This window comes from Erpetoichthys calabaricus, chromosome 8 (genome assembly GCF_900747795.2).
Source record: "Erpetoichthys calabaricus chromosome 8, fErpCal1.3, whole genome shotgun sequence".
NCBI classification, from domain to species: Eukaryota; Metazoa; Chordata; class Cladistia; order Polypteriformes; family Polypteridae; genus Erpetoichthys; species Erpetoichthys calabaricus.
In genome coordinates, this window is record NC_041401.2 from 169248070 (window position 1) to 169259871 (window position 11802).

An 11802-nucleotide genomic window follows, 5' to 3' on the forward strand; every position below is an offset into this window, starting at 1 on the left:
TGACAAGTTTCTTAACTCACAGTACTTTTAACTCGGCCCATGGACATGTCAGTTCGGTAGTTTGCTATTATAAAATGTTGCAGTGTGTGCTGGCTGCCTATCCCATGTTTTTGACTACAGTCTGTAGCTGCTAGGATAGGGTTTAGTGTCCCAGGGTAAATGGATGGATGGATAATTTTGCTTGACATTGACTCCTGCTCCTCTTGTAAACCTGATAACACAGACAGGGGAAGGCAGCTCATCCACTGAAATGCATTGACATGGCTTTCCTGATGTTTACATCACTGGCAGAATGTTTATGTTTAGATTATATCTTGTATACCTCCTTTGAAAAAAGAATCTGCATACTACAACAGAAATACTGCACTGTTCTCCCTATATCAGCCTACTATGCTTTCTGTCCACTTAAATTACAGAAAATCTCCAGTGAAATATCCCAGGCACTTCCACAGAACAGAATTAGTTCCCCTGAATAGTGTGATTCATCCCATTATCTTACCCTCATTTGACTGTGACCATGGCATGGTGGTAAAAGTCCATAGTAGCTGTCTGTTGATGTTAGTCTGGCCAATACAGTTCCATTGTGTCACATATGCTGGGTGGTTGGTAGTGTTGGCCTGTTTTGACCTTTCACAGCACATCAAGCAGTTCTCTGTAGAGGTTCTGTTATGTCGCTGTTCTTTGCATGCTCACTTTAATGTCATTCTTGCAGCGGTCTTTAGCTGCCTTGAGATTTTATGAGCATCTCCAAGATCTTCCCCCGCATCACACCAAAAAATGCACGGCTACTGGGGGACTGACATGGTCGACAAGGTCTCTGGTGCTTTCTACCGTTCCATGTTGTCTGACTACCTGCCAGTGCTGATTAACACATCCCAACTAGGGAGCGCCTAGAAAATTCGAGCTCAAACAAAGGCAAACTGCCAATGAAGCACTCTTGTGTGTATATTATAAACATTAGTCTTCGTTGAGTTCTAACTGAAATTAATACAAATTATTAACATTGGCACAGAGTTCCAGCACTTTAATTACTGTTTATTGCTGTTTATGTTTAGCTTTTTCTCTCTTCAGAAGTTGGGCAATTTTAGTGTTTTTCTGGGATGTGTAAAAAGTCCATATAATTAATGAGTCATACAATAGATATTTATTTCTAATGTTGCCTCCTAGAGGTTAATTTTAGGGGGAATGTAAGACAGTTGAACAGATAGTTGGCATCGTCTGGTTTAACCAAATACATACTTACCAGTTAGAGAGGTTTACGGGGTTCTTCCACCAGAGTCACACTCCCTTCTCATCATGTCTTACAGGTATTTGGCTGCACCATTTCTGGGTTATTTTCCACCTCATGCTAGTTGTCAACTACATACTGTAGTTAGGAGATGCCCAATACAATCAAGTCTGCAAAGCTATAGTGACTATTGTAGGGCACAGCTGCTAATAGCTGCCCACTTAAATCCTGAATCATCCTGTTTCCAATCCTATCAGAACATGTATCTAAGGGGGAAAAGGAATTGTGTGAGCATCTAGAAAACCGCAGTTATATTTCCCTTAACCACAAGTTGGGCACCAAGAATTCAAATCTAGGACATCAGCTATGCCCCCACATAGTACCAGCCTACTCCAGTAAGTCCTCGATCTAAATCGTCATCTGTTTTGGGCCCAGTATTTGCCAGCTCTCGTTACACCATAACCTTGCATTATTCATATATGCTGGGTTTAAGCCCAATTTAATATACCCTTGTTTTCTCTTGTACTGAGAGATCAAATATCCCTGTCAGGGTATTTTAATATTAGAATATAGTTTGTTACTCAAACAACAGGAAGAACCCGACAACATTTGTTAGTTCAGAACGGGTTAGCATGCAGTTATTTAAATACAGAAGCCAAAATGTGGGAGGTGGGAATACAGTCAAAAGGGGGCACACAGATTGAGCCCAAAAGCATAAGCAAGTCCAAAATGAAAAGTCAAGAGCCCAGAAAACAAAAGGCATAAACACAATCAGTGAAGTGAGTCAGAACTGGTCCAATATGAATGTGGGTGTGTGCATAACTGTGCCCTGTGATGGATTGGCATACCAGGGTTAGTACTTACTTTCCTCTAATGCTGTCAAAATAGGTGATGGCTACCAATGTCTCTGTAATTGATACAGTGTTTTCAGAAAATGGTTTAGAGAATAAGTGGATATGGTCCACATTATCCAAAATCCAGTATAAAAGGCAATCATTCTTTATAATGATGGTCATTTTGCACCAAATTTGACTCTAAAGCCCTTTTCCTCAAATGCTGCAATTGTGGTATTTTGTTGCACAACAAAAGCTGCAAATTTCCCTGGGGTGTGTTTTACAAAATGGGCTGTAGGAAGAGGAACTGTGCTTCTCCTATTACACCTGTGTCCAATTTCCCAATGGTTCCAATACGACTTCAGGATCATTAGGTGATTGTACTTTAATCATCAGCGTCCACCTCGTCTGATTCAAAAAGACAAAGATCACAAATCCCTCATTTTTCCTCTATACACAAAAAAGCCTCCAGGTTGTAAATTCTTTGCATCTAAATTGTTCCAATTCTGTGATCTCATTGCCAAAATGAGATTACTTCCACAAATTCTAGGGTGGCACATTTTATAAAGAAAGAAAAAAAGACAATTGTTAAAGTTGCTTGTATTTTACTCAGTATAGTCGGAATTATCAAGTGACTGTGGGTTATTCAGGGCAGAAGTTAGTAAGATTAAAAGTTACTTTTAATATGCCAATCCGTTTTAAATTTTCTAAAAAAGACTATCCTGCATTTGGCACAAGGGTAGAACAAACAGACTGTTTTTGGGACCAGTGTACAGTCATCAGCTCACCACTTTTTAGAGACATAAGAAAAATCTTTGAAAACTAGGAGGAGAAAGGCTTGCAGATGTTGGGAGTCAAAGTCAGAGTATCTTCACAGACATCCCAGCTCTTCGATACAGATGTTTATACAGTGGAATGTATAAGACACATAACGCAAGATAATCAAAGTAAAAGACCCTGAATTCAGAGACATAAGACAAATTCAGTTAAAGACACACAATATACTCTGATCAATACACAATGTGTAACTGAGTAATGGCAGACATCAAAAGGGGACGGAGTACAATAAATACAGTAGACACACACAAAAGGGCAGCATGTCAGGTATAATGTTTTAGGAATCTGAAGCAGGGCAAGGGGTAGAGAGACTCAGTGCAAACCACTAAAGCACTGGGTGTCCCATTTTCAATAATCATCACAAGATTATATGATACAGGCTTATATTTGATCATCTTTCACTTTCAAACTTAAAAATAAGCAATACAATTTCATCTATGTTTTTATCTTTTTTTTTTAACCTAATCCACGTAATGTGTTTTGGGTAGCTGGAGCCTATCTTGACCGCACTGGGAGCCAACCACTGATTTCATGGCTTTGCAGTGTACAAAACAGGTAAACACACATTGACTCACTTGTGCTGGGTTCAGTTAGAGTTTGCAATCAATCTAAAACATGTCTTTAGGATGTGGGGAGAGAAGATCCTCAAAGAAGATGGGAGAATGTGTATAATGTGCACATTGTCTGGGATGAGAACTTGGCTCCTTGATGCTGTAAGGCAGCAGTATTAACCACTGTGTGTCCGTGGCACCTCTACTGTACAAGAGGACTTTGCCCTAGCACTGTCACTATGAATTCTGCATATCTCATTAAGGTTCATTTCTCCTTATATCTCAAGAGTGTGCATATAATTGATCCAGAGTGTGTGAGCTTGCCCTGTGATGGACCATTGTTCCTTCTAGGTTAGGTGCTGTCTTTGGGCCTCATGCTGCTAGAATATGCTCTGGCTTCTCATTATCTTGTAATGAGAAAAAGCAGTTATCCGAAAATGGTTGAATGGCTTTTACCATGAACACCATCCCAAACCTTTTTACAGGTACACTGTCTGCTTACCTAAATATAAGCAGTGCCTTGATTTAAGAAACAGAAAATGGCATTAGTCTGGTGAATGTACCTCACTGCTACACCACTACTGATAAATGAGAATTCCTCTGTAGACACGGGTATTAAAGATGGTGAGGAAGATTGGCAGATGAAGTCTGTTCTGTGAATATCTGTCTAACTTAAAAGAGGTGGGAAAAAAACTTTGTACTTCAATACTTTATATTCTTTAAGTGTAATCGCTATATTGATTGTAAATGTATGAGTTATTACATCTTTTCACTTGTGGCAATCCACTTTTGTTACCTGCCCTATTGCACTTGCTGAACAAACGCCCTAGCCTAATGTTATTCAATTGTTTACCTCTTTTGTAAGTCACTTTGGATAAACATGTATGCTTAGCAGATAAATGTAAATGTAAAAACATTGAGCAATTTACATTATGATAATAAAGCTATCCCCAAGTGTTTGGTTATCTCCTCATTAATTGGCAAAACTCGTGAACTGAATTCCTTGTTTACTTTTTACTCATAATGTAATTATATGATTTACTGATACAGAATCAATTCTAAACAGCTCCAGTTTTCTAGGGTATATTGTCAGGATCGGTTCTTGGGTCCATCTCCAGTTTTATGTGTGCGGCACATTTTTTTATCTGTCACCTGTGTGAGTTTTTACATACTTTACATTTTGTAGACTGATCATATCATCAAGGATGAACAACAAACTGCTGCAAATGGGGTCATTTCTGCCAGTATGTGTATGCCCACTGTCAGAGTGTGATGTCACAGGCTCAGGCTCCAATTTTTATATTTAAGCATGTAGTCTCAAACCCAGGATCCATTTATGACTTATACCCGATATTACCAGGATAGGCTGTGTGTGGCCTTTAGTAACCCAGATATGGGCATTCATAATATATTTCTTGAACTGTTAACTTAAAGAAGGCAGATTAATGCATGATGAGAGAAAATAGTATAATTTGAATATTTTTATTTTAATCTAGTTTTTACAATGAGCTAGTTTATCACTAGGCTTTGAAATCAGAAAAATCAGTTTCTGCCATTCAAATCTCATGCTATTTCTGTTATGAACAATTGTCATTCTGCCATTTAGCCAACCAGAAAGGTGTTGGTACTTAAACCAGCCAGGCTTCTCTTTATCATTCAGTTTGGTTCCAAATGGCTGCATCACTGGACTGTGGCACTTCTCTTATTAACATCATGTTTGTCTGGATGTACTTTTATAACTCAGTAACTGCAAATGTAAAAAAACAAATGAACCCATACATCAACAAATCCAGTAAACTGTCTTTCTCTCCTCAGGTCATCAATGCAATTGAACAAGATTACAGACTGCCCCCACCTATGGACTGTCCAAGCGCCCTTCATCAGCTTATGCTGGACTGCTGGCAGAAAGATCGCAATAACCGGCCCAAGTTTAGCCAGATAGTCAACACGTTGGATAAAATGATCCGCAATCCCAATAGTCTGAAGGCCACCACACCGCTGTCATCAGGGTAAGTTGAGCATATGGCACAAAGTAAGACTTTAGTATCTAAAATCCATAAAGTCCTGTGTAAGACATTGCATTATTTTGTGCAAAGTAAGAATAGAAGCAAGAATGTCTCCAACATGAAGTCATGCCAAACTCTGGGCATTTTTTTTGTATTACTAAACTGTATGCTCCCAATACACATTTGGATTTGTTTTATTTTTTTGATCTTTATATAGGGTGCACCTTCCTCTGTTGGACCGTAGTGTTCCTGACTTTTCCAGTTTCAACACTGTGGAAGAGTGGCTTGATGCCATTAAGATGGGACAGTACAAGGAGAACTTTGCCAGTGCGGAGTTTACTAGCTTCGATGTTGTGTCACAGATGACTATGGAGTATGTATGCCTGAATATTTCTGTCCATAACTTTGATTTCTCATTTCTTGCTCGCTTTGAGTTTCAGTTTTTGATTTCTAACTAATTTGTAAATTGCAGAAAACATGTTTTCACTTTGTCATTATGGGTTATTTAGTGTAGATTGATGGGCAAAAATGGCAAATGTATCCACTTAAAATTAAATCTACAACACCATAAAGCATGCAGGGTGTCAGGTCTCTGAATACTTTTTCTGAATCCACTGTACATTTGCATCTGGTCAGTTAATGTAACTTAACTGTTTCTGGGATGTGAGCAAAAACTGGAGTTCTCAGAAAAGACCTGCACAGACATAATGAAAGAAAGAAAGAAAGAAAGACTTTATTAAGCTCAGGTCTGTGGAACTGTGAGCCAACTGAGCTAGCTACTGCATCTCCATGAGGCTCCTGTGCTCCTTTCTTTAAGCCATTTTTTCTTTTCCTTTTTTTATTCACAGGGACATTCTCCGGATTGGAGTAACGCTAGCAGGGCATCAGAAGAAGATCCTCAACAGTGTGCAGATGATGCGAGCTCAAATGAACCAAATCCAGTCTGTGGAGGTTTGATGCCTGGGGTGGGGAAGGTTAGGAGCTGAACTCCTAAACTCAAGTCTTCCTGTGTGAGGCTTCTCCGTCTCCCCTTCAACCTTCCCACCTTCCCACATTTTTGAGATTATCACTGAGCGCCCCTCAAGAAAACATATCTTCAGCTACCAGCACAGACCATCGGGAAGCTCCAGAACTTTGTGAGATCATAGAACCTCCGTGGAATCAGGGGATGGGGGGGTGGGCTAAGAAGTGTTTTTTTTAACAAAAGTAATTTTTAAATGTTAAGAAACACGAGCAGATATATATGCATATATTTATATATACATATATATACATATATACGCGTGTACATATGTATATATATGTGTATGTATGTATATATATGTGTGTGTATATATATATATATATATATATATAAATAAAAGAAACTGAACTGAAGAAGGCTACCCTTTAAAAGGGCTACAATAAAAAACACATAAGTAAATAAATAAATAGAAACTGAAGAAGATGCCACTGCAGCCAGTTTGTTCAAATGTAATTTTATCTCAACCCTCTACGATGGACTTCTTGATGCCAACGAGTAAAAACTGAATCCACTGGGCTTGCTCAGAATTTTGGGTTCAGACTATTAGTGCATTGGCTTGAAAGAGACTACATGGAGATTTCTGTCCATGCAATGGAACTGAAGCTATTTTACACATATGGATGTGAACTGTCAAAGAACGCTCACCTGGTGGTGGGGGATATTTTCTATAACTTCCTCCCACCTCCCCTGCATCAGAACAGAGAATTGCCCTGCTTGTGTTGCTCTTTGCTTCATCATCTTTTCTGAAGGCCTGTGTTTTAACATTTTATTTTCTGAACTTACCTAAACCTGCCAAATGAATCTCCTTGGTTATGCACAGCCAGTGATGTTGCCCTCCTGTACCTATTAACGTGCACTCTGCGCTGTGTGAGGTCATTGTGACTCACAAACTACAGCAGTGTCATAAGGGAGCAGCAGATTAAGACACATGGGAGTGGACTTGTCATGGGAAGGTGGGGAGGGCTGCTATAGTTAAATCTGTATTTTATACATTTTTGTTGCTTTCCAAATGCCTTGCTGGTACAGCAGAGATGTCATCCATGTCCTTTCTCACCTTTCTTAATCCACCTCAACAAAGTGCTGAAAACACAAGTGTGCAGAAAGACTCTGCTCCCATAGTGTTTACATACAGACACTGTGAGGGTAGCCATATGGCCCTTGTTTAGTCGCACGAATGGATTTAACTGTGGTGGTGCTTATGTGGAGGCTTCACTTTCTCCCTTTTCATTTTGTGCCGGGTTTGGAATGGCTTCACTGGGAGTTTGCTTTCTTGACACTTTAAAAAAAAAAAAAAAAAAAAAAAGTGCTGATGTTGGGATGGGGCAGTAGGGTGGGGGTGGGGGATATGTTTTTGGTTTGGAATTTTTTAAGATGTTTTATACTGAAGTATTAGAATTTTAATACCACATGCAGTTACCGAATTGTTAATACTGACTGAATTAGCCTAGCAGACCAATTTTTTCTTTTATGTTTTCAGGCTGGCCATGTTTTTCACAATAACTTTTTATATGCTATACTTAGAATGACATGTTATGGGGGGGGGGGGTGCAAAAATTTTATGCACCATTCTGTACAAGAGAGTGAATTAGGGAATGAGTATGTGAAAGGCAATCAAGCTTAGCAAAGTTGTCTAGACATTCTCTACATAATACACTTGCTGTGGTAACTCTCGATGGGTATGGAAATTTCAAGACTTGGTAGGGAGGGGTCCGTCTTCATTCTTAGAATGGCGGCCAAGCTTCCTCTAGTGGAAATCAGAAAAAATAAGTGTCTTGACAATCTCCAGTTCATTACGGTTCTCTCCCTGCTAAGATCAAAGTAGGCTCTCAGCAGCATTTCAGCCCTCCACGTTGGTGGATAGTCCTCGTCAGTGTAGAACGCAGGAAGGCTGCGTAGTTTCCTGAAAGGGAAAGATTCCTGTATTATGACAGGAGCACAATCAGTCTTTAGCGCCTTCCATAGCAAGCACCTCCCAAAGAGTTTTACAGCTCGAGTTAAAAAAGTATATTTTGTGTGTATTTTTTTTAATGCAGGAGGATTACACAAATTGCTCAGGGTCATACAGGGTGCCATCGGTGGGATTTGAATAAAGAGGAGTGAGGTTTAAATTCCAGCTTCTTAACCACTACACAATTTTCTCTGTATATTTTTCTACATTGCCTATACTCTCTTTGTTCAAAAAAGCCAGCCAACATGCAATAATTAGGAGTCCTACCTCCACACCCTGCTCACCCAAAAGCTGCAATAATACATGTTTTTGCTCAAGTTATTTTGTAATTTCTAAAATTATGCTTAGGTGTCATGCCAAAGGGAGCACATGCTCTCCAGCAGCAACACTGCTAGACACAAGCGATCAGCATGTACTTGTTACAAGCAGTTTTCCCAGTTGACAAAATTTGATATCCATTATATATGCAAATCACACTGCTAACTATAATAAATTAACTGTAAACAAGGTCAAGTTTCACACGACTGTCTGATCACCTGATATACAAGATTGTCATCAGCAAGCACCAGTTTTCACCCAATAATTATGATTTGAATGAGCACAATGCAGTGAGAAAGACGAGCGTCACCATAGCTTGATGAAACAGCATTGTTTGTACAAAAAGAAGCTGCAGAGCTACAGCTGGATGCTCAGGTTCATGTTTAAATATAAAAAAAGCACAAGAAACAAGCAAGGAAGAGAGCCGCTAACCAGGGCCGTTCTACCAGATGTGACAGATGTAGTAATGGGTACAATTAGGTTGCATGGCATACCGGTATTGAGTAAGTACCAAAAAATCCAGTTTTTAAAATTATACAGGACGAGCATTTTAATTCTGGTACCAAAAGTAAAAGGTAGTTTTCAAGCACCTTGTGCTCAGTTGTTTATTACTGTGAATATCGTGTTACTTCCAAGGGAAAACCCCATGACCCCCTGGCTCTTGGATGTAATATACATATTACATCAATTTCAATTCACCAATATGTAAGCTTTTTGAATGTTTATATAAACATGCATGAAACTCTAAGGGGGCATAATCACTCCTTGTAATGATTTGCAGAGTGCGGGATAACAGGGAGGTGTGTAAAAGTATGACGGAGCACAGTGGATAGGGGAACAAAGTAGCAGTGAGAAGATGGAGGAGAGGGAGATACCCGTTATTTGCTTTGGTATTATTTTGGTGCCATTACTGAGGTCTGAAAGCTGGTATTAATACCAAAGATCCAAAACTAGGTTCAATACTCAGCACATTGATGATATTAAGACCCCACATAACCCAGTTACCTCACATTACTAGTACAAATCATCTTTGTAAAAGTGCTTCCAGAAGAACTTAAATGCAAGGTTTAATTTTTGAGGGTGAAGTAATGATAAATGGGATTTTCCCAGATATCAGAAGAGGGATACTGCATTCTTCTTGTATTTAGTCTACCAAACGCATAAGTACTGGAGCAGAACACTCCATCACACTCTTCCCCTTAATGCTGCACCGATTTTCATACTTTTAAACAAAAGAAACAATCAAAATGGTACTTTTGATATTAGTGGTAGAGGAACCATTTAAGGTAGAACAGAAGAAACTGGTCAAGTGCAGCGAGGTTCAATACACTAAACAGACAAATACTTGACGATCCAAACAAAAAGGCAAATTGAACCTGAAGTCAGTATGGAGTCAAAACAAAAACCTAGAAACACAAGAATACACACAAGAATTCACGAAGTGATGCCCCTCTTACTAAATTTTCTCTGTTAAAGATGACCATACACCTGCTGAGTCCATGCCCCCCTAGCAGTCAAATGACATCACAGCAACCTATCCCACAAAGGTAGCATGTCATGATGACAAAAACAAATAGCTAAAGAAATGTGAAAGGGAAAAAATGAACAGGATCAAAAAGAAAAGAACAAAATTCTGTTTTAATTGAATCATGACAGACATTTACATCCTAATACAAACAAAGCAAGAACTTGTATATATGACGAAATGCTTGTTAATAATCTTCAGGGTTCTCTGCACAGACAGAAGTATTTGGATATGTCGTTGTATTTTTCCATAAACATTTCTCAATGCTAAACAGGCCAGTTAAGTTCTTTTACAACTACATTTTCATTGCTTTGTGCCTCTCAGCCATGGGAGAACCGGGCGACTACAAAAGCATTCCTCGCTACAGAGATCAGATGTGGCAAAGAGCCAATTAGCCGAGTCTGGTGTGAAAAAGGTGAAAGTGTGGTGTTTTGCATGGATCAGCTAATTGGGCTTGAATTGTGCACTCTGAGAAATGCAGATTTTTGTTTTTAATGACTCTGCTGTTTAAAGAATCCGTTTATCGGTCCAGCACTTGCATCTAAAGATAAAGGGAGCTCAGACAGAATTGCTTTATTGCACAAAGCAGCAGCAGCAGTAACTAATTAAGAACATGGCTGTGATTTTTTGCTACTTGAGCACCAACTTCGAGCAAAATGCAGTGTATATCACAATGATGGAAAATATTTTCGACTCTCTGATCATGGGGCAAATTAAAAGGCAGATATTGTATTCATTTTCACACTCATTTAGACAGAAAACAAGACAGTTTTCGTGAGTGCACATTTTCTACTACAGAGTTGAATGCCAGTTCACCACAGAACACAGGTCATACACCAATATGCCCTAATACTGGGACAATGTAGACTTGCTAGCTAACGCTGAGGTGTGGCAGGAAAACAAAGAAGTTCCAAAAATGCCCAGGCCAGGGGTCAAACCCATGTAAAAATGGCTACTGGAGACCGATTTATCCAGTTTTTTTTTTTTTTTTTTGGTTTTTTTTTTAAGAAGTGATCTGCTACAAAATTAATATTTTGGAGAAAGACTAAGCGATTAATTGATTGAAGAATTGGACAGGTGATCTCATCACTACTTCAGGCATGACTAGCCTACAGTATAACTGCACACTCTTCTGATTTCTGTTACAGCCACACAGCTCCCCTCCTTGTTGTGTTTTAGACAAGGCACCCATCTCGACTAATTAAACTATTAAGCCTCTTTTGGCCCCCTGCCTGGCCTAACAACTGGAAAAAGCAAATTAAAGACTAATGAACCAAGTAACAAAACAGTAAGGGGTTTCATTGGTGCTTTAAATAATGATGAGTCTTGCCCACTGCATTAACATAAGCAGTGCAGTTCTTATTTTCCATATACAGATGAGCAATCTGTAAAGAGGTGCTTAGAGGGTAAGTGGCGAATACAAACTCACCAGTGTTCACAGACCGAGCACCTATTCAGTCTGCCTGCCTTTTAGTCTCCAGTGTGCCCCCTGAATGTCTGAACCTAAAGCCCTTGTGTGTCAGTCATACTCA

General features: G+C 39.2%; 1 protein-coding gene across 4 annotated transcripts in view; it reads left to right on the plus strand.

Annotated features, from left to right (window-relative positions):
• LOC114656266 (ephrin type-B receptor 2) overlaps nucleotides 1-11269 on the plus strand; it is a 482289-nt gene extending 471020 nt beyond the window's left edge. For all 4 annotated transcript variants that reach the window (XM_028807771.2, XM_051931087.1, XM_028807772.2 and 1 more), the window contains exons 14-16: nucleotides 5265-5458; nucleotides 5673-5828; nucleotides 6304-11269. In XM_028807771.2, coding sequence (XP_028663604.1) covers nucleotides 5265-5458; nucleotides 5673-5828; nucleotides 6304-6412 — 459 coding nt within the window. In that variant the 3' untranslated portion in view covers nucleotides 6413-11269. The remainder of the gene's footprint in view (nucleotides 1-5264; nucleotides 5459-5672; nucleotides 5829-6303) is intronic.
• Nucleotides 11270-11802: the final 533 nt, after the last annotated feature.